The sequence below is a fragment of the Xiphias gladius genome, chromosome 18 (genome assembly GCF_016859285.1).
Source record: "Xiphias gladius isolate SHS-SW01 ecotype Sanya breed wild chromosome 18, ASM1685928v1, whole genome shotgun sequence".
Classification (NCBI taxonomy): Eukaryota; Metazoa; Chordata; class Actinopteri; order Istiophoriformes; family Xiphiidae; genus Xiphias; species Xiphias gladius.
In genome coordinates, this window is record NC_053417.1 from 22,905,270 (window position 1) to 22,927,501 (window position 22,232).

Genomic DNA, 22,232 nt, shown 5'->3' on the forward strand with positions numbered 1-22,232 from the left:
AGAGCCCTGAGCGAACATGAACACAAATAAAAATACAAGCAAAAAAACATGCCTGGGATAGTTGGAATCTGGGTTCCTTTACCTCTTTTTGTAACTTTTTTTTTTTTCACCACTATAATGTAGTATAAAGAACTGCAGCTGTAAATTGCAAAAGAAACATTGAGAATTAAATATCATATTCTAAACTTTCTATTCTAAAATTATACTTTTTATTTGTGTTACCAGTGTTAACGGTATATATTTTAACATGCATGTGTTGTGCTCTTTTTTTGACTGAATCTCAAACATCTGCTGGTAGGCTCACAAAAACACAGCATGGTCCAAAGGTCTTAAGACCCCCTCTCCCACGGAGCAGTGAGCTATTGCTGTTGTTTATGCACAAAGACTGAGCTTCACTTTACTTATTAGACCGACCTGATTAGACTGTTTTTGGTTTTTTGTTTGTTTGTTTGTTTTTTTAAACTCTACTTACCAAATGGATATTTCTTCATATAAATTCAGGCTCGTATCAGCCTATAAAACAGAAAGGTCCGGAGTGTTCAGGACAGAGTAGAACCAAAACTATTTTATTTCTTGTGTCGCTCTTTTCGAATTGTAAAACCAATTTACGAAATGCTACAGCCATGTTGCAATCCGCCCGTTATTGTTTTGTGAACAGCTTCATTTGAAAAGCCTGTTTCAGTCATGATTCAGTTTCATTTCCTTTTGACTCATTAAAACTGAATGTTTCTTTCTTCCATGTGGCACAGTTGTGGAACCAGGGAAACCTCCACTTTTAGATTGCTCTAGTTTTACATACTTGTGGGCAACCACATCAAATCATTTATTCATGGGGTTTTCTCTCTTGGCTTTCATTAAGATGATGGGAAATGGAACATCTACAGTATGTAGGCATTTCACAACGGGGATTTTGAGAATGTGGGATTCAGAATATTGTGTTTGTGTGCAGAATAACATGGAATACTGACAAAAACATGTTTGAGCAAAAGAATAAGTTTGCATTGAGTGACGTGAGGCAAGAGATGATCTGTACACTAGGTTGTAAAGTTGCCAGGGCATTTATTTACAATAAAAACAACAACAACAAAACATTCATTTCATTGTAAATCCTGCTGACTATTACCTATTGGCTTCCCTATTCTATACTTAGACCATCAGTGTGTGATGATAAGGCAACTGAAATGATCAGCAGGATGTACTGTGAGATCTTCCCTTTTACAGAACAGTCTGAATAGCTTTTAAAATTATTTTTTTCTACAAAACTCTCTCAAAATAATATTTAAATGTAAGTGTATGAGAAAAAACAACAATAAAGTGTTAACTTGGCAGTTATTTCGAGGTGTTGGTCAATCCCATCTTAAATCAATGGCCTATACATTATACACTGTGTACTCCAACTAAATATCTATTTACAAAATCAGTAGTTGTATTTGCAGTTATTTACTCACTAGCAAATAAATATTCACTATTTTATTATAATTGCATTGCAAATTTACCGCACTGAAAGAGATTTGACCGCAAAAATACACAGAGCTTTATAGATGACAACATTATAATTTACTCCAAAGCAACACATACAGAATAAGTATACGACAGGACGCTGAAGGTAGTCACCATAGAGGTACAGTACGACAGATGTACACCATAAAAGTCATTTCCATAGAAACCAAAAAAATAAATTAAAACGTATATTAGAGGGAAAAAAGCAACTCAGAACATAATGTAGAGACTGGTCTCCACACCAGCAAACATGACGGACAAAGCAGTTAAATCAGTCATTGATGGATACATCCACATACTGTATTAGCAGACTATACAGATAGCATTGGTGCATTGCACTACGAATTTTATAAAGATACTATTTTGCCTTAAAAGGATTCTGAATATATTATTATATGAATATATTAATCTCAATCTAATACTGCCGTCCCCATATTGGCTGCTGAACATGTGAGTTAAAGAAGTGAGGTAAAATCATTTGGAGGAACAAAGACATTGCATGTTTAAGTTTTAAGACCATTTCATTTTATTTACGATACATAGCTATCTTCACCTTAACTTGTGGTGTTAAATTTGAAACCTAATCTTATTGAGATTTGGGTAGTAGAGGAAAGAGTAAAATTGTTATGCTGCAGCTATGCAGTCCTTCTATTTGGATTTTACCCAGAAAATAATCACATTTAACGGCATCAAACAGAACAATTCTATAACGCATTGGATACTTTGTTAGAAAAAAACTCATCTTGATGCTGGATATATTTTTTTTATATATTTGGTATTATGTATACATTAGAGATCTTTATTGAGCCAAAACCTTTGTTGATTTGGTAAAACCATCCAGGCAATCTTCTCTATGTTGCAGCAAAAGTCCATCTCACAGTCTCAATAGAGAGATCAGTGACACTGTCTTTACCCTGTATAGCCAGAACACTTAGTCTTTAACAAGACAAACTAAACCCAATTAATATCTTTTACAAATAAAACTATTACATTTGTAGATAAAATGTGTGCTTTTCAAACAAATATCAGGTAAAAAAAAACAACCAAAAACATACACCATACAACTAGGCAACAGATGTGTGAACAGGCAAAGAAAAGAGTCTAAGGAGACAACACTGTGCAATAGCTGGCCCCTCTTTGTGCGTCATCCTTTCAAGTGTCCTCCGGGTTTCTGGATTTCCGCACCCTGTCCCTCAACTGAGTAGCAGGCTGGCCAGGCTCCACCTGCCTTTTCTCTTCTCTGTCATCATCCGCATCTTTCTCCATCTCATTACTGGTCATGGCGAACGCATGCACTTGTCTCATTTCCCAGAAGGATTTTGACTTATGGGAATGCTTTGGGAATAAGAGAGACATCGGGTAAAAACTCTTGACAGAAGTTAAGGTGTCAGAATGCAGTCTATTCAGATATTCATTTTGCCAAAACATCTACAGTATATGTCATGTTTTATGGATATTCCTCAGTAATTTTGGTAAGTCTTATGTACAATATGTGTAGAATCAGCGTTTGGTCTGGTATCAATAAACTGTATATACAGTGTCTGGTCTTGTCCATTGTTTAAATCCATGGAATGAGAGACCATGAGAGGGTATCAAGGAAAGTCTAACCTGAACATGGAGATCCAGGATACAACCAGGTGTGTGGAGTTAACAGTTCTGCACACAGAGATGCGCAAACAGCAGTAAAGAAAACAAACATCAGCTACAGCACGCAAAAAGCAATACAGCACCACAGGGCAGTAAAGCAGGGATTGTACTGTTATACAACTTCAGTGCAGCAGCTACTTTGTGTGTACTTAAAAGGTTTCAATGACTGGCTGCATAGAGCATTAAGAGACAAAAACATGCAGAGCATACACAGAGGCAGCTGATAATCAAGTGGTCAAATTTCTGTTTACTCCAGGATGGGTCTGACTTACCGAGGAGGACTGATGATCATGTGGTCGTTCCAGTTTGATACGGATGTCTGTCCCCTTTCCTCGGTCAGGTTTACCGGGCCCTGAACGACAGGTCAAAACTGTGTGAAATCAGTCATATTGTATGTTTTGGTCGAAATAAAAGCATCTTGCACAACTCTTCTCCAGTAACTTAGACCATGCTTTGTTCACCCCACCAAACATTTTCGGCTACCTTCTGACTTTTTTTTGTATTCATTATGAGTAAACATAGTATTTTGTAAAAAGTATTTTTTAAAAGTGATATTTTGTGTATTTAGTGTCTATGGTAGTCTGAAGGTCACATGGCTGACCAAAGAACTTTATATAAGGATACCTGAAGTGGCCTCACACACCACCCTGATAAAGATGAGATAGCCAAAATCATCTGGTGAGCACGGTGTACTGGAGAAGAGTTGTGCAATGTTTTTGAAATTTTGATGGACTCGGACCGAGGCTCAGACTGGTCTGCACCTCGCTGTGTGTGCATTCTCACAGAAAGAGACCGAAGCTAGTCATATGTTGCCCTCATTTCAATCAAAAATCTAGAACCAGCTACGATATTAAATAATGTTGGTAGAACAAAAGGAATACTCCAAAAAATAAATTTCTGTTGAATTCTGTCACATCATTCCTATGGTCCACCCGAAAACTTTACTTCTACTACTATTATATCCACTATTGTCATCTGCCTTAATCTTCAAAATGCTTCTGACTTCTTTTAAAGCCTTACTAATATCCTGTAACTTCCAAGCACTACACCTCTCTCACCTGGGGAGTTCCCACGACTGGTGGTACTGGTGTTGCTGGTGCTGTCCTCCAGCCAGGTGCTGTAGGTGAAGGAGTCCCGCTTGTGTGGTGTCCCGGCAGACGACAGGCTTTCCTTGGGAGTGCACAGAGGAGAGACACAGCAAAACACAAGTGCCCATTAGCCGGGAAAACAAGCAGATGTCTTAAATACCAATTATCGTGTTGTCTCACAGGGACACATATATATAATATAATATACCACTCACCATGCCTGTGTCATAGTCCTCTGTGGCCTCTGTCTCGTTCTCCTCCACCACACTGGCAAAGCTGCTAGCGTTGGAGGAGGAGCGGGAGAGGTCATGACCCTCAGGGATAGATGGGGCCCTGCCACCGAGATAAGAACTACACCCTGGGTTAACCACTCTCCAGCACAGCCAAACCTGATTTTATCTTACGTATAAGACACAGTCATTCAACATGCTGCTGCAGCCGAGGATAACCCAGCGCTTAGACACAAACACAGGTATGGCGACACAAAATGTGATTTCTGTGATCGATATATCAATGTGATAAGGCTGTAACCTATCATAAACACCTGTTCTTGGCGGTTGTGAGCACTTCAGGGGAGCTCTGATTGGACGAGTTGTCAGATTTGGGGTCTTGAGAGACGTGACCACTGTCAGGGGTCTTCTGGGTATTTGGGGAGTTCTCTCTACTGCTACTGGAGACATATAAATATATATATGTAGAAAATATCAGAAAAAGCAAATAGAATGTAAGAAAGGCAATGGATGTGCAGGCACTGACATTTCTAACAAGTACAAGATAGTTAATTATGAACCTTAGTTCCAAGGCTTTAGATAGACAAGATATGAGAGGGACAGAACAAAAGGGTCTATGGATACACACAAAATAAATACAGCAGGAATGTGCAGGAGTCTTCTCTCACCTCTTCTCCTGGACTTCCTGAATGTTTTCAATGCCAATGGCACTGCTTCGCCTGGAGCTGAAAGGACCAGATTTTTTCCTGGTCGGGCTTTTCCCCGGGATTATCAAAGACTGCCAGGGAGAGAAGAGAGGAAGTCAGTGGCAGAGTTAAAATAATAATACCTTAAAAATCTTTGAGTAATAATAAATTAGCCTCAAGAGCATGTCAATCTATTTATTTTTTACTGAGGGAAGTTAATGGTTATTTTGACTTAAGCATTCAAGTTTAATTTGAATTATCAGGCTGAGGAGTAACACGGCTCCCTTTGAGTTGTTACTATGATGAAAAAAAAAAAAAGTTAAAATATGCACTTAGCGGCTTAATGTCCAGCCCTGGTGCCAGTCTGACAGCCAGAGCAGAGCACACTAAGGCGGGAGATGAAAAATGGATTTAAAGGCTCCAGGGTCTACCACTAAATATGCTTTGTCAGCGACTGCTTTGTTCATTCAGTCTCTCTTTTAAAGCTCTCAAAGTAAGAACTTGAAAAAGCCTTCTATTCGATGTGGCTTCAAAGAGCAAGGAGAGGATCCTTTTTTTTTTCATAATTTCTCTGTAAGGCAGTCATTAAATCATTAATATTCATCATTTTTAAACAAATAGAGAAGTAAGCATACTGAATTAAAAAAAACAGCATAGGCAGAAAAGACTACAGAAGATGAACACATGCTGCAGTAACAAGATGGGAATGTGAGAATACAGGAAAAGCTAAAATATTATACAGAAGGGAAGCCTATGGTGGCACCTTCAAATATGACTACGTGCTACACTCAAATCACAGAGCTGCTAATCTTTTAATAATTTAAATAGTTTCTATATGGAAGTGTATGTAAAATCCCATAGACTTTAATTATCAAATCAATTAATGTGAAAATGTGAAGAAGAATATCTATATCTGCTTGTGTATTATCACAGATCTTTATACAATAGATCCTGTCTGTAACACACAATCCAAACAATGTTGAATAACACATGAGGGTGCTGAACTTCATGGAGAAAAGTGTTTGGCCATGATGCGTTGGAGCCATGCAGACAAAAAAGTAGCAAAGAGAAGAATTGAATCAACAGAGAGAAGTTAGAATTAGACATGAACCTCTTCTACTGTTCCTATCCCTATGGCACTGCCTCGACGTCCATATTTACTGGGACTTTTGCCTGGGACAAGCAATGACTGAGCCACACAGGAAGAGGAGAGACAGAGAGAGAGAGAGAGAGAGAGAGAGAGAGAGAGAGAGTAAGGAAGAGAGAGACAGAGACAGTGATGATGACAGATGACAAAAGAAGAAGGGGGGGGACATGAGATATATACAAATATATATGAGATTGTATGCAGTAACTCATGTTGTTCAAACAAAATACAAAGCACGTCTTAACTGGAAAATACAAAGAGGGACATTTTTTGACTCAATGGGTGCAACGCAGGCAGCTGAATGGGAGAGAGAAATGATGAGCCAGTTACAATATGGGAACCATATGCCTGTGAGAGAGAGGATGAGGAAGAGACAGAGACAACAGAGGAGGACACACAGCATGTTATACTTTGGGTTTCATATCAATACAGGGTTAATTGTGACAGAGAAATAAAATATTAATTTACTGCGGTGTCTGTTTGAATATACAAGACTAAGACTCCTGTTCGATGCCTAACACAAAGAAAAATGAAATTTCATAATTATTTTCATTTCAAGTCAGAGAATTTCCATAAAAAATAGCGCACCCACAGACCCCCAAATATGCAGAACATGTCAGACAAGCAACCATATGCATAATCACTGTTCAGTGAAAACCTTGTAACGACAAATTTTGGTGAGTTCCACGCTCCACTTTCAGCTGAAGGATGAATATCTCCTCTATGAGTTGCAAAAATTTTGTGTAACACGGAGTGTTTTAAGAACAAATCATATAAAATCGAAAATGTAAAAAAGTTGCCATTTGAAGTTTCAAGGTTTTCACCTGAGGACAGAAACATTAATTTGTTCATAACCACAATTAAAATCATTGTGTGATCACCAAAGAAGTCCACAGGCTTTAGCTGGCGTGCACACATACATACACACATACGCACAAAAAGGACTCAACCCACATTCATTAGAATTCAAAAGAGCACTTATAAACAATGCAGATGCACGAGGGATTTAAATAATGAGAACACAAGTAAAAACAGTAAATATTGGAAGCAGCTTTAACCCAGGGTAGAAATTCACCTTGTGTCCTACAATCATTAGTTTCTACAAGTGTCACTCCATCTTGTGGTGGCAGACAAGGTGCAACTGTTGCAATGTGAGAGCCAAGTTTAAGACCCAGGCATAGATGCTCAAGTCGACCAAGTGTGCGACCCTTCTCTGTGAGAAGTTAGTGCAGCAGGCAAGTGAGGGAAGAGGGGGCATGAGCTCTAGTAGAATTACTGGGGGGAAGTAGAGGAAGCGAGACTCGCCTCACTCAGGACCAGAAGCAGTGGGACAGTACTTACTATCCCTGGGAATTTGGGGCTCTCTGCGGGGTTGTGGTTAAAGCTGCCGCTCAGGCTAGTGGAGACTGTGTGTGGTTTCTTGAAAGTAAGACCCATGGCATCCATAGACTGGCTCCTGCTGCGGATCACCCGCTACAGAGAGAGACGAGGAGGAGGAGATACATTCAGATGGCACTGACCCTGTGACCCCCTCAGTATTGCCGTACGGTGCTACTGGCCGAGAGGAGCCCCAGGGCTGTCCCTGAACACTGACTACTACAGGCAGAGAGCACTGGCCTGACGCTAATCCTGACAGACAAGGAAGCGACAGAGAAGACTGCTAAGCTTTAGTGCCCAGAGGGGGGTTCAGATGAGTCATTATGTTTAGATAGGTGGTAAGAGAAGAGTAGAGAAGCAGAAGGGCCAAGTGGCTCACAGATGTCTGACCGCACTGAGTTTAAACATAGCCGGGAGAGCCCAGTGCACCTCTCTGCAGGCATGGAACAGATAGGAGAGGCAGAGTTATCTGATAGTGAAAGAAAACTATCCACTCTCTTTGGTACCATGACACTTGAAGATGACAGACATTATATGGACAAGTGACCAGTGACTGAACACTTGAGCATGCAGAGAACACAGCAGCACAAAACAGGCTAGAAAGCATGTGGAAGAAAAGCTGGGAAGCCAGGAGTGGTGTGTTACAGCAGGACGAAGCAGCAGAGCTTCTCTTCGTTCAGATAATAGAGACCGAGGGAGAACGAGAAAGCCCTTAATACCTGCGGCTTTTATACAGACAAGAAAATTCCTGAAAGGCTACCAGAGAGAAGACATTCTTTTTTACATCCACAGATACATCTGACAGCTGGTACAAAACATGGTTATTATTACTACAGTAGATGCCAGTTTTATATTGTTCCTATGCAGTAACTATGATCTTTATAGGTTTATAATGACACTTAAAGGAATAGTCTGACATTTTTGAGAAATATACTTTTTTGCTTTCTTGCTGAGAGTTAGATGAGAAGTTCTATCCATCCATCCGTTTCTGCCACTTATCCGGAGTCGGTTGCGGTGGCAGCAGGTTAAGCAAGATAGTCCAGACATCCCTCTCGCCAGCGACCGCCTCCAGTTCCTCCTGGAGGGAGGTGTTCCCAGGCCAGATGAGATACTGTATATAGTCTTTCCAGGGCCTCCTACCAGTTGGACATGCCCAGAAAACCTCCAAGAGTTTAAGTATCTCTGGGTTTTGTTCATGAGTGACGGTAAAATGGAGCGAGAGGTAGACAGGCAGATTGGTGCATTGTCAGCAGTAATGCAGGCATTTATACCGGACCGTTGTGGTGAAGAGGGAGCTGAGCCAGTCAGTCCATGTTCCAACCCTGAACGATGGTCATGAGCTTTGGGTAGTGACTGAAAGAATGAGATCATGAATACAAGCGGCCAAAATGAATTTCCTCCGTAGGGTGGCTAGGCTCACCCTTATAGATAGGGTAAGGAGCTAGGAATAGAGCCGCTGCTCCTTTGTGTCAAAAAGGAGCCAGTTGAGGTTGCTCAGGCATCGGATGCCTCCAAGTGCCTTCCATTGGAGGTTTTCTGGGCACGTCGAACTGGTAGGATGCCCCATAGCAGACCCAGAATATGTTGGAGAGACTACATATTGTATCTGGCCTGGGAATGCCTCGGGATCCCCCAGAAGGAACTAGGGAACGTTGCTGGGGAGAGGGACATCTGGACTACCTTGCTTAACCTGCTGCCACCGTGACCAAACTCCGGATAAGTGGCAGAAAACAGATGGATGGATGCTAGGCTAGCCTAACTGGCTGTGGGCTGTAGATTAGTTTTATTAACTAACCCAAATGAGATGCACATCAAAATGTTCTCATGTAAATCCTGGCATGGAAGCAAATACGTGTATTTCCCAAAATGTTGAACACTTTCTTAAATAAAGATAAGTCTAAGCGTGAACTGAAATTCCAGTCTATGTAGAAAACACAATTCCTGTCTTAGTGCTAGTGTAAGTAAAGTACAGAATTTAAATTCTTACAAAGAACTTTTTTTATGCAAACACATTTCAGCTTCTCAAGTCTTGTCCAATCAAGCAGAAATTTGCAGGAAGTGAAGTTTGAATCCCCAGCTTTGGCTGCTGCCTCTCGAATTACCTTGAAGGACTCAAAGAAGCCCCCTCCTCCTCCACTCCCATTTTCCAGTTTGTCATCCTCTCCTCCAATTCCCATCATGGCCTGGCTGTTCACATGGAGCTCCTCATACAGGGTCTCTAACAAAGCCAACCGTGTTCGTTCCTGACACACACACACGCATATATACACAAAGAAGGACGTGAAAAAAAGGGAAACAGAGGATACTTTGTATGGCTCTGGTCAGAGATGCAAAATGACAGATTTTTTAAAAAATGCCTTTCAACAACTCACCTCTAATTTGGCAAATTTCTCAGCTTTGTAGCAGGCATACTCTGCATTGATGAGCTTAGTAAAAAGGAATTCATGGAATTCAGGGCCCTAGGAAGAGAGGAGCAGAGAGACAAGGCATTATGTTGGAAACTAAGAGATGACAACGAGGGGGAAAGTGCACTTGGCTAGAGGATGGAGTAGTTCAGGTCTACAAGTTGTTCTTTCTCTTACTTTTTTAAAGACAGCGGGGTTTGGGAGGGCTGGGCCAAAGAAAGGTACATCATCTCGTGCGGTAACTGACACCTAAGGATAAAGAGTGAGGTGAGGTATAATCACAATTTATCACAGGAAGCAAAGTAAAGGAGAGGAAGAGGACAAACAGGCCACCTTGTAGAGAACATTGTCAGAGCACGGGTTGACCACTTGGACCACAACGTAGGCGTGGAGAAAGTTGGAGGCAATCATGTCTGGTACAAAGGGAGTGTTTTCCTCTTGGAATAAGATGGCCACGATATCGTTCCCTATGTGCCTCTTTCTCTGTAACTGCAACACAACAGCCACACAGCAATTTAAAAAGATCATTTACAGATGAAATGAATGTGAGTATGCTTCTCTCAAGACAGTAATGGTACAGTGAGAAAATGTAAATGCCAAGCAATGGATGATATGTATGAATATTATTTGGTTATCAGACAGCCGTGTTTAGGATTTTTTTAGAACAGATTTAATTGCTGGGAAACCCTTCTGTTGCGGTTCCTACTAATTCTTGACAAAGCCCCATTTAATTCAAAGAATACTTTATACTTCTTTAATGGCAATGATGGCACAGCGCTGGCAAAACAGCCATATTTCCAACAGCTCATAAATCATATGGAAATACTAATGGGAAGAGTAGGAAAAGAGAGTACGTTTATTTGTGTTTGAGAAAGACCATGAACTGAAAATTGCTTTTCATACTGTGTACAGACTAGAGAAATTGCAAAAAATTATAAACAATTACAATGAAGTACTTTCTATTAGTACTTCCCTCTCCCTGTCTCACAGCTGAAAGCATGTGAATTAGTGAAATACCACCAGGGAGTGCTGTTTCCTGTGAGGACAGCTTGAACAAGCACTGATAGGCTCAAAGGAGCCACCCACTACTGCTGAGGAGACTGTACATATAGACATTGCCTGATCTGTGCTTGGGCCAAACAGGATAACAAATGGTGTGTGCAAATTTATGCTAATAAATCAGTGTTTGCAAGACTATGTGACACAGAAGAGGAGGAGGAGTACTCAGCCGTCTGAGCAATGCAGTGCTGCATCTCGGCTTTAAATCACAGTAATCACTGGAAGGACTGTTGTTCAAATATGCAGACACTAAGGCATAAATTTAAGGTGATTCATGTTTTTTTGTCTTTTGTTTTTCTGCAAATATGTGCTGCAATTGTTTGGCAAAACAGAGAGGTCCATGCAAAATACGGTACTACAATACCCAGAGGGAACCTGTCTGACCGCTAGCTGTGAATCATGAAAGGTGGGTTAGTCTGTTATTGTATTACAGTACCTGCTGGGTGTCCCCCTCCGTGTAAGGCAGCTTTGTGGACACATGGAACATGACCTCTTTGTTGCGGTAGTTGCAGTAGACAGATTCTGTGCCAGTCTGCCCGTGAGTCACGTCTAACCCTCCACGGAAACTGCAAGCACACAGACCCATGTCGAATAGGATGTTCTCCACCACCGCTGCAGTAGCATGACCCTAACTCCTGTAGCTAGCCTGATATGACGTAAACTGCAGTCGGTCTAATGTCATAAAATGTATGTTAGAGTATGTAAACTGCCTTCGAACCACATTTAGGTCCTTACCCTTTAAAGTTGTGCAGCCCAATTTTCTCTCCTAAAAACTCCAGGAATTCTACAAAGGCAGGACTCTCTTCACTGTTGCCAAACAGCTCTTCCTCTGAAGTCTGGAACCAGTAAAAAAAAAAAAAAATCCTCATAAACATCAAGGTTTTTGAGGACCCAATGATGTGTCAGCAGCTACAAGTGAGGGTGGTTTTTACAGAAGACTCCAATAATATGGCCAAAAAATATACAAATGATGTCTGCGATACAAATGAAGAAGCATCAAGGACAATGGCTGGGAAGCAGAATGAAAACTGATCAACAAAGGTAAGATTTGCATACTGTGCAGACTGTCAGCATTGGCACAATGAGTATTTTAAGTAAGGTTTTGTTGTTACTGCAACACATCATTAGGGTCAATAACTGGAAGCGAGGGGGTAGAGTGTATCTGGCGTGTGTTTGGCACTTTTGCTCAAACACACTTCATTTGCATTTGAGACGACAAAGGTGGCTTCGATCAATCCAAGCAGTAGGTATAACAGTAGGCTTAGAGATAGGTTGCAGGAAGGCTTGTGCAATAATGATCTTCTGCAATGGAGAGTTGATTATCTATTGTCAGCATGTGGAGTAGTGATGCAAAAACAAAAGCCTGCCTCAGCACAACCACATAGAAACAATGCCTAAGAAGTAGCTTTTGTTGTGTATTGAGTATTTATTGTTTTATTCCCGTATGCAATATGCCTGCCTAACCATCATGTGTTTGTCTGCTTAGCACACCTCCTGAATAGAAAACGTCCTGAAGGATGAGCAGAGGGCCCTCGCTGCTTTCCCGAGATTGCCCTTGGCTCATTCGCAATGCATTCACCAATGTATTTAAACTTCTGCAGGCCTTAAGAGATCGGCAGTGCAGATCTCTACACACTGAGGTCTCCATTCAAAGGTACAAGTGCCCTCAGCAATTCATTCAGTAGCTCTTCTACCCCCCACATAGTAAACAAGAGGGCTGTGATTGCCTCAGAGAATGAGAGGGAGTGTTGAAGACAGCCCCAGTGACTGGACTAGACTGAAATCCACAATCAAGACTGAGGATGACTGAGCATAATCAGCTTCCTTGAAAAAAATCAGAAATTGCAATGTGGAGTACGTGCTAATTGTTTTTGGACTGAACACAATGAATATAAAGGACGCATGCACGTCTATAGAACCATCTAAAAATGCATCTTTCCCTTTAGCTTACATCTAGGCTTTAAAGCTTACCTGCCCAAACCTTTGATAGATGACCCCAAACTTGAAATTGTTGCTTATCACATGTTCATCAAAGGTGACAATAAGTCTTGAAGCCTGTAAATAAATATACATATGACAAGAAATTTTAGAGGATATGTTCACACTTTTTCTAGTCTGGTGTCCATATGAACATTGAAACTGATTTTACTTGGAATCAGTCCTGTTCACACTGGCTCTTAAGAGATCTCTTGCTCACATGTTTCCAACGAAAGTGATGGGGGACAAAATATGCGATCTGAAGATTATCTGAAGCTAATATGAGGCTCCAGCTGTCTGACTTAGTTAAATGAACAGGTTACCTTCCAAAATTACAGTGTTTTTAGTATGAAATTCACTCTGTTTTCACCGGACAGTGTTTCCTATGTGCATGTGGGACTGGAAAGGGCATATACAGCAGCTGCAACTATACAAACCAAACCAGATCTTACTTTTGGATAAAGGACAGGGAAAAAGCGGTCCACGTTGACCTCTTCACAGACAAGCTTGGATTAAAAAAGAGGGAAAAAAAATATCAAAATGTGCTTAGACAGTGTCACAACAGACTTATCTCTGCATAATGAAAACAACTCTTCTCACCTTGGCCATTTGGACCACATTGGGAAACTCTGTCAGACAGGAAATGGGGATCACATCATGGTAGGTTTTCAGTTTGGTCCTGGTGAAGTCATAAAACAATCAGTGTGGTCTTAAGGCCATATAATATGATGCAACATTTCTCAGAACCTATCAGATTGAAGAGAGATGATCCGGTGTGGACCTTCATCAAACCTCCCACCCTCCCTGCCCACTCGCTGTCCTAAATAGTCCATCTGTTACTCTGCTGTGGAAATGACAGTGCTGTTGACACTCTCTCTAGCTTTACGACTCTTAGGATAACACCCGCGCTGAGAGGATGTGTTTATCTGGTCAATAATGGGCATTTCAGGGACGAAGAAGGAGATGACTCTGTATCTATTTCCTGTTGATCATGAAAGAGGTGAAATTTTGTTTAAGCCTGCACATTCATTACTTCAGCTGCCGATGTGCACAATTCGGATTTAAATATTCAATTTTCTCTGCAACGTAAGCTAAATTATACAGTGTATGCATAATGAGTGTTACCTGAGCATTAGCCGGAGATGTTCCTGGTCACCAATAACATCGTACTTAAGGGAGAACACCAGATGTCCAAGGACACCGTCCACTGAATAGTAATTAAAGTGTTCCTGAGGGCACAGTGCACGTATACGGCCATTAGTATCTGTCATAAACAGACACACACATGTGCAGGACACGTGTACGCGCTCAGGTCATTACCCATATCTTTCCAATCTGACCAGCTTTGCCTCTGCTACAGGGGGATCAAATTTGTTCATGTCATGCATGTGTATGAACAGGTGGCAAAGCCTCATGTATCTTCATTAGCAACAGGGTATGAGGTGCCAAACAGTGAGACTGGTGCCTGTCAGTGGTTTACTCCTCTGGGGTTTGCTTATTGCTTATTCATTTCATTACTATAATGAGCAAGAAGTGAAACTGATTGTGAAATATTCTGTGAGAGTAATGAAGCTCATTTCAGGAGGAAGGAAGCTGCTTCAATGAGGACATTCATAATATCACTTTGAAAGCAGTGTTAGATCACACCTTTAAAAAAAAGTAGATCTTCTGTTGTTACTAAATGAACATGATTATTTGATCTTCCCATCATTATATTTAATTGCATGATTGCGACTATAAAAATGCACGTGAAAAAAACTATGGATTAACTAATGTCACATATAATTGAGCAGGGACATGAAAATGTTGGAGACGATACAGTGAGAACCTAAGAACCATGCTTCATTTAGTCATAGTTTTTGGTTTTGCCCAGTGTTAAAGAAAAAAATAATAATAGAAATTGGAAAAAAAACCTATTAGAGAGCCTCTTGTTTTGGATGTAGATTTTATATTACTGGGTAGAATGACAACAGAAATTCAGTTTAAGAATGATACATATTTATTTAAAATTGTATACAAAATAATGTTTATATCATTTTTATTTCTGCTTTTAAAGTTGTAAATAAATTACGGTTTCAGAAAATCATGTCCATGCATATACAACTGGAAAGAACTAATAGGGAAAATTTAAACCAAAGTGCATCAAAGAAGATGGAGGAATTGGTTTCATTATGAAACCAAAACATATGTGCCTGAAACTGTTTAATAGATTATTATGTTTTAAGAAATGAATGTGTATGGATTTTTGGCATCACCCCTGCAATCAAATTCTGTTTTTTCATGTCTTCATGCCATTGTCTTTTCTTTTTATATTTTAAATCTTGTCTGTGTTGTGTTTCTAATCTTAATATTTGTGTTTTCTTAAAAGGTTGTCTTTGAGCTTGCTACATCTTCACAAATATTGCTTTTTCAGTTTATTTACTTTTTCGAGATGAAGAGATAAAGTAGAAAAAAAGAATCTACATTATGGCAAAAGTGACGTTTCTCTGTGGTGCACAAAGTGGCTAACCTTGCCCAGGAAGTGTTTCCGGTAGAGTGTGGCTGTCGTGTTACATTCCAGCTTGGTGCGGGTGTTTGGGGACAGTGGCTGCAGCTGCTCTGTGTCCATGGCGTCACTCAGCTCATGGTTGGTCCCTTCAATCCAGTATCCCCCAAACTGAGGCAGGAGGATGAGAGGAAAGGGGCTTTTTCTGCCCAACACCTGTCCCGAAATGCAAAATAGCAAGGGGCTGATACACAGGAATGATGTAAATTTAAAAGGAATATCAGGACAGGAGTGAAACTGAACTGATTCCTGAGAGATACACAAGCACTAATGATGAAAAGTGCTACTGCAGCACATCACCCCCCTACCTCATGGACACTTGGGTATGGAATGTAGTCCTCCTCAGTCTGAAAAAATATACAGAAAAAAAAAAAAAAAAAACCTCATCATTGTTCCTCATCAAAGAATAAAAATAACCACACAGTCCAACTCTCTAATCCCCAAGGACGCTGTTTCATAACTGCTCTGCAATGAAAATCAGTTTACTACAACTACACAGGAATTACGTATCAATACATGTTTGATCAAAGCCATTATCATTCATGTGTATATATATATAAAGAAAATAAAAAATAAAAAAAATCTCCCTCTCTTCCTAAAGCTCGGGTCCTCTACCAGAGGCCTGGGAGTTTGAGGGTTCTAGGATCGCGCTCCTCTGGACAGAGACCTCAGATGTTGTACCCGGAACCTGCTGGAGCCATTCTCCCAGTTTATGGGTCACAGCCCCCAGTGCTCCAGTTACCACTTTGCTCCCCACATCTTTTCTAGCTCCTCTTTCAGCCCTTGATATTGTTCGATTTTCTAGTTCCTTCTTCTTGATGTTGCAGTCGCTTGGGATCGCTCCGTCTACCACTACTGCCTTCTATAGAGGTGTCTTCCATTCCATAGCACTATGTACAGGAATACACCTTGGTAGGTATTAAACACCTGCCACTTGGTTATGGAGTACAACTCTCCCCTGTGGTTTGTCACACTATTATTACAGAGTCAAGTGTAACCGACCGGTTTTTCCCCTTTAAACACCTACCTAATTCTCTAGAGTCCAACCACAGCTGTTGCCAACAGCGTCATGTGTGTTATGTGTTACCCCGCCCTGGCCGGGATTTGAACCCTAATTTCCTGCGCAAAAGTCAGCAGTTTTAACCACTGAGCTATCAAGCTGTGCTAGACAACTGCTCTATCTGCTCTATATCTATATCTATATCTATATAGATATATCTATATCTATATAGATATATCTATATAGATAGATAGATATATCTATCTATAGATATAGATAGATATATAGATAGATATATAGATAGATATACATATATATACATATACATAGCACCTATTAAATCCAAATGAACCATTACCGGGCACATCGATTGTGTTAAATTATACATTACTAACATTATCATCATATCCTGATAATTCTGTGTTATTAAGATTTCATCCTTTCAGGCCGAAGACCATAACATCAGGACATACTGTATATGATTTTGAATCCGAACTAACTGTTGTATGTTAAGACTTGAGAGCATTTCACTGCATTATGAATAATACCGTGCTACTCTGTGCTGAAGTAATCAGCCTGTCTGGCAGAACAAGATATGGTGGAGCAGTCGTGACACAATGTCCGCAACATGTGAATAATGCTCTGTCTCTACATGGAGATTCGTACCTTGAGTGGGGGAGGAAAGGTGCATCTCTGTTCATCCATCCTGTTCCCCTATAAGAGAAAAGAGTGAGATAAGAAAACCAGAAAGAGAGAGACAGAGGGGTCACGCTCAGTCGTCATCACAGCACCAGGTTTTGCACTCAAAAAAGGCAACACAAATACCTAAATTCACACAATAGTCATTGATTAGAAATACAAAAAAAACCTACATAAATCATGTTCTAAAGAACAACTAAAACAAAACAAACTGGGAGAAAATGATCGACCTCAGTACATACGAACAAAGTTTTCCCAAGAGATGTGCAGCAGGCAACAAAGCAAAGTCGAAGAGGGACAGATAGAAAGATACCGAAAGAGACACATTACATAGACAGGGAGCACGGGTACCAAACGACAATTAAAGGACGCTAAAGAGCAGACATTTGGGAGAGACTAAAAAATCTGTTAGCACACAGAAAAAGTGTGGTAATAAGACTCCTGGGGATTAAAAAGATGCAGAGCTAAGTGACACTCCTACAATTAAACACACATTGGACCTGAGGTGTGTATATGTTTAGGTGTGAAAGAGATTGTGAGTGGGAATGATGCAGAGAAAGAGATGCAGTGATACTAAATAAGGGCTAGGTGATGGCGCCTGGGGTCAAGGGAGACGATACATCGAATCGATATATTGTCTGACTGTCCTGCATCACAAGCCCGTGCACGAAAAAGATTACGAATTTTGGTAAGCTCTATCATCACACTCTTTATGTGTGGGATCACATGAATAAAACAAATAATCCTTCCAAAGCCTTCAGAAGCCAGGAGACAGGTTTGGAGGTAAGATAATAAGCTTATAGTGCTGTCAGCCAGTGTTACAACCAGAGTGTTAACAGAGACAGTGAGACACACATATAATGCTCTGACAACTCTCCTCTGAAATCACCAGACCTATTATCCTTCTCATGTGCAGAAAGATAAGTATCGTAGCCAAGGAGAGGGTCAAAGTGCTGCAGAATTAGGAAGAGACACGCTGACTGATTAGTTGCTTGGTGAGTGTAGCTTAGAGACCTGAGACAAAATACAAAGATCAATCCATCATCTTACCTGCATCTTTTCAATCATTTCAAATAAATCTGTGGTCTGGAGAGAGGAGAATGAGATGAAATGTTTTGAGTTCATTTGTTGGGTGTGGAGGTTAATTTGGTTTTTTTTACAGGAGTGAATCTGATTACTACAGTTCAACTCTGTTCAACCCCATCGCACTCCATCCATTGACAGGAAAACACATTTAACCCCCGTGTTTTGTTGTCACTGGATTTACATTCTCATTGGTTTCTTTTCCTCTGACCTTTTCAAATCCAAAATTAGTACTCTTCCCCTTGCCACAAACTGGGATGGGAAATTCAATGACAATAAAGCATTGTTATTGCATCAGATTAAGATTTTCTTAATTATATTATATTTGTTAGTTATATGGACTATGCGTGACCACATATACTGTATATTCGATACATATATATTTTGTCTGCCAAAAAGTAATTCACATGCAAAGAAATGTACAATACGTTGTCCCATATAGTGACTTATGTTGCCTATGAGGTCCAACTGCCTGTAAGACTTCTTTTGAACAAACTTATAAAACTCCAAAAATGAGAACAAAAACAGATTTTGGTGGGGTAGTGCTGTGTAAAAAGTAATGTTTGCATTAATCACAGATATAAAGCACATAAAAATCCATGATATTTTACAAAGGTTTTACAGCTGGTATCTCTGAGATGACAAACAAAAGTAACGTGACATTTTCTGTAGAGGGCTTCTGAAACACGTCATCTATTCAAATGTATGTTTATCAGCAATTTGCTGATTTAAAAAAATTGAGGAAATTTATGACATATCTGTTTTCTGAGCTGAGCCCCAAATAAAAAGTTATGGTTAATTGCTTAAACCAATTCTGTCAAACATCTTCATTCAGGACAAGTGTTGTTAAGATGGAAAAGCATGCATTTTCAACTCTTCCCATGAATTGAAACACTGGGAAAGTTCAGACTTCAACCTTTTACCTGATTGCTGCATGTGATCCCTTGCCTCTCCCCTGTGGTTTGTCACACTGTTACGGAGTCAAGTGTGACCGACCGGTTTTTCCCCATTGAACACCTACCTAATTCTCTAGAGCCCCACCACAGCTGTTGGGGTATTGTCCTGTATACTTTCACATGCAAAACTTGCATGCATCCGTTGACCATGATGATCGTAACTACTAAAAATAAAAAATCTAACAGTCCACGGAGACATTGGTCTCGAGTAATCAAAAGAAGGCTGAAAGGTTCAGCCAGCAAAGCCTGACATAGTCAAACAGTTTGTGTACAGAGCAATTGTGTCTTAGCTTTCAGTGTGAGTATGAGTAAAGTCCTCCACCATGTGCAAATAATAGTCTGCCACAAACCCTGAAGGTAAATAACCCCAGCTCCAACAACATTAACCAGAGATTAGAACAAGAAGAGCTGTAGTTTTTAGCCTCCTATCACGTTTGGGCTTAAACAACAATTACATTAGCCATAAAGCCGGATGTCCATGCCCATAAAGCATGAGTATGTCTGACCAAATCTTATACTGTTATCTGTTTCTTTACACTAAAAGACACACCTGAAATTAGAACTAGAAATGTTCCCCCACAAACATACATATTTCCTCAGCTCATCAGTTCAATAATCAGCATTGCATTCGTCAATCTAATCTTACTTTGGAGAGGCAGTTTTCCAAGCCTCTGGTAAAAATGCTGCCAAGTTCCCTCTTTAGTTTGCCATCTAGTGATGCTTTCCATCCAGCATTTCTAAACTAAAGCTACTTACATGGTTGGGTTTCTTCCAGTTTGCCTTTGTCACCATTGGAGCATAGAAGTAGTTGTCATGATTTCTCGCCATTTTTAACTATCCATAAACTGGCATCCCGCTGCATCAAAAGATGTGTCGACTTGTCTCTCTCTGACTGGTGTACCTTTATCAAATGGTAGACAGTTGACTGTGTCCCACTGTGACACTCTAGGTAAAGCTGCAATCCTTGCTAACTGCTACCATGACTGTCAAAGTGCTGGATAAAACAAAGTTGGAGACAATATCCACAGGCTCTAAACAAACAAGATTATCAGCAAGTGTTCGTCTCAAATTGCAGTAATCCTCTGGATGAAGCTGGGGTCTTCTGCTGATACTTCTTTGTTACTCTCTCTCTTAAAAATATTGCGGGAGGAAATCCAAACCATACTGTATATCATCCACATCTATCTTGATCACATACCCTATCTTGACTTATGCTGGCAGGTAGCCAGAGGTTGAGTCCTTAAGTCCTTCAACAACTTCCTGTTCACATAGGAGCTGTATTGGCAGTCCTAAATATAGGAGGACTACAAATGACATTCGAAAATTAGGTGATCACAGCTGTGAACAAAAATGATGTGTAAAATAAGGAGACAGACAGAGCAAGGAGACAAAAGTCTTAAAAGCGGCAACCTTTGGAGGAAAATCGAGACATCTCATCTCAGCAGAGATACATTTTGCAGAAATGACCAGAGTGGAGGAGGTGTGGAATCCATAGGGAGCCAGGCCTGCATGGAGTGCAGGTGTTAGAGCTGAGACCTTTCATTATGAGAGCTAATAGGATCGTCATTATGACAAGAGGCGAATTAAATGTGCAAGAACTCCACTCTCCTCCAGACTTGTCGGCTGCAACTCGGTGCATCCTCACAGAGCTCATTAAAACTTTTTCCAGCTCTATGAGAATAAAGAGTGTCTTTTGGGAAGAAGAGGCTTCTTTTGTAATTTTTCTTTGATGCACAGTGGGTCTGGTTCTTGGTTCAGCATTTTGGTTCCAGCTAATTTAGAGTTGTTTAGGATTTCCTTTGCATCCCACATTCATGGAGAGCTATAGCAATTTCCCTTGACTAGTGCAGCACCTGGGAAGAGCAGGTTGTAATTCATCTGCTGGTGTTTATGGATTGAATACCATGTCTGCATTAGGAGCCACACCCCACTATAGTGAGGAAACACTGTCCAGGAGCACTGGGCCGTACTGTATAAACGGTTAATGTATGTTTGTGGGTGTGTTATAATACTGAGGCTGTTGATTTAAGTATGTTACTAAACCTATCTGGATAGTCACTGTGTTAGTAGCATCTCAGAATTGTCTTGTCTTGGAATACATGTGTTGTTTTTTTAATGGGTTTGTGATGAGGAGGAACTGTGCATTAAACTCTAAAAATGATGAAATTTTTTTTGTGTTTGTGTTTTCTTCTCTCGGAAATATGCAACATTATCAATATGACAGTACAGTACCGTAGTTTGATGCAGTGACCATAAGACCTGGTGGGGTTAATTGCAGATTGACCTGGTTTTCACAGGGCTTTGATTAAAGTGATATGTTCCTCTGAGTCTTGCCCCACTAAGCCCTTATTATATTACAGTACATCACATTACCATGCTCTCCCTCATTATCCTAATCAGATATGTTCACCTTCTTGGATTCGAAATTAAAGGGGGTTGGATAAAATGGGGTTAGAGAGGTAGATATAACTGCATTTTAAAAGCCACTGACACCCTTTAAAGTGTAGGAAAGTAAAGTGTTTTCTTCTGTCTAATTACAAATCCATATATAATGCATTTTCTGCTGTTTCTTCTCCAGAATGTGCAGAAAAATGGGGGAAAAAAACTACAAGCCATGAATTCAGTGGTGCCTTTTCTGGCTATATTTGGCTTGCATGTCATGGAAATCTGGAGCCACACAGAAGTTTCAAAAATCCCTCCTCTCCTTCATCTCTGACTAATTGTGGCTCGTAAGTCTGAGGCATCTACAGATGGTGTGGGCTGCAGGGATCAGGAGTGACTGTTAAACAACCCAATCTCCAAATTCTCCTTTAATCCCTTTCCCTTTCCACTC

General features: G+C 40.3%; 1 protein-coding gene across 16 annotated transcripts in view; it reads right to left on the reverse strand.

The window, feature by feature from the left end:
- Positions 1–1,066: 1,066 nt before the first annotated feature.
- The window catches only part of LOC120803790 (rap1 GTPase-activating protein 1-like), a 42,821-nt gene continuing 21,655 nt past the window's right edge, over positions 1,067–22,232 (reverse strand). For 4 of the 16 annotated variants that reach the window (XM_040152677.1, XM_040152689.1, XM_040152686.1 and 1 more), the window contains 24 exons: positions 18,411–18,446; positions 17,328–17,375; positions 15,970–16,008; positions 15,626–15,817; positions 14,242–14,345; positions 13,717–13,795; positions 13,569–13,622; positions 13,111–13,194; positions 11,875–11,975; positions 11,576–11,705; positions 10,414–10,569; positions 10,258–10,329; positions 10,048–10,134; positions 9,778–9,918; positions 7,640–7,771; positions 6,629–6,646; positions 6,263–6,340; positions 5,134–5,243; positions 4,780–4,905; positions 4,451–4,586; positions 4,206–4,317; positions 3,420–3,499; positions 3,109–3,156; positions 1,067–2,835 (listed from right to left, as the gene is read on the reverse strand). In XM_040152677.1, the coding sequence (XP_040008611.1) occupies positions 3,148–3,156; positions 3,420–3,499; positions 4,206–4,317; positions 4,451–4,586; positions 4,780–4,905; positions 5,134–5,243; positions 6,263–6,340; positions 6,629–6,646; positions 7,640–7,771; positions 9,778–9,918; positions 10,048–10,134; positions 10,258–10,329; positions 10,414–10,569; positions 11,576–11,705; positions 11,875–11,975; positions 13,111–13,194; positions 13,569–13,622; positions 13,717–13,795; positions 14,242–14,345; positions 15,626–15,817; positions 15,970–16,008; positions 17,328–17,375; positions 18,411–18,446 (2,124 nt within the window). In that variant the 3' untranslated portion in view covers positions 1,067–2,835; positions 3,109–3,147. The other 12 variants (XM_040152683.1, XM_040152690.1, XM_040152687.1 and 9 more) reach the window with 12 other exon arrangements.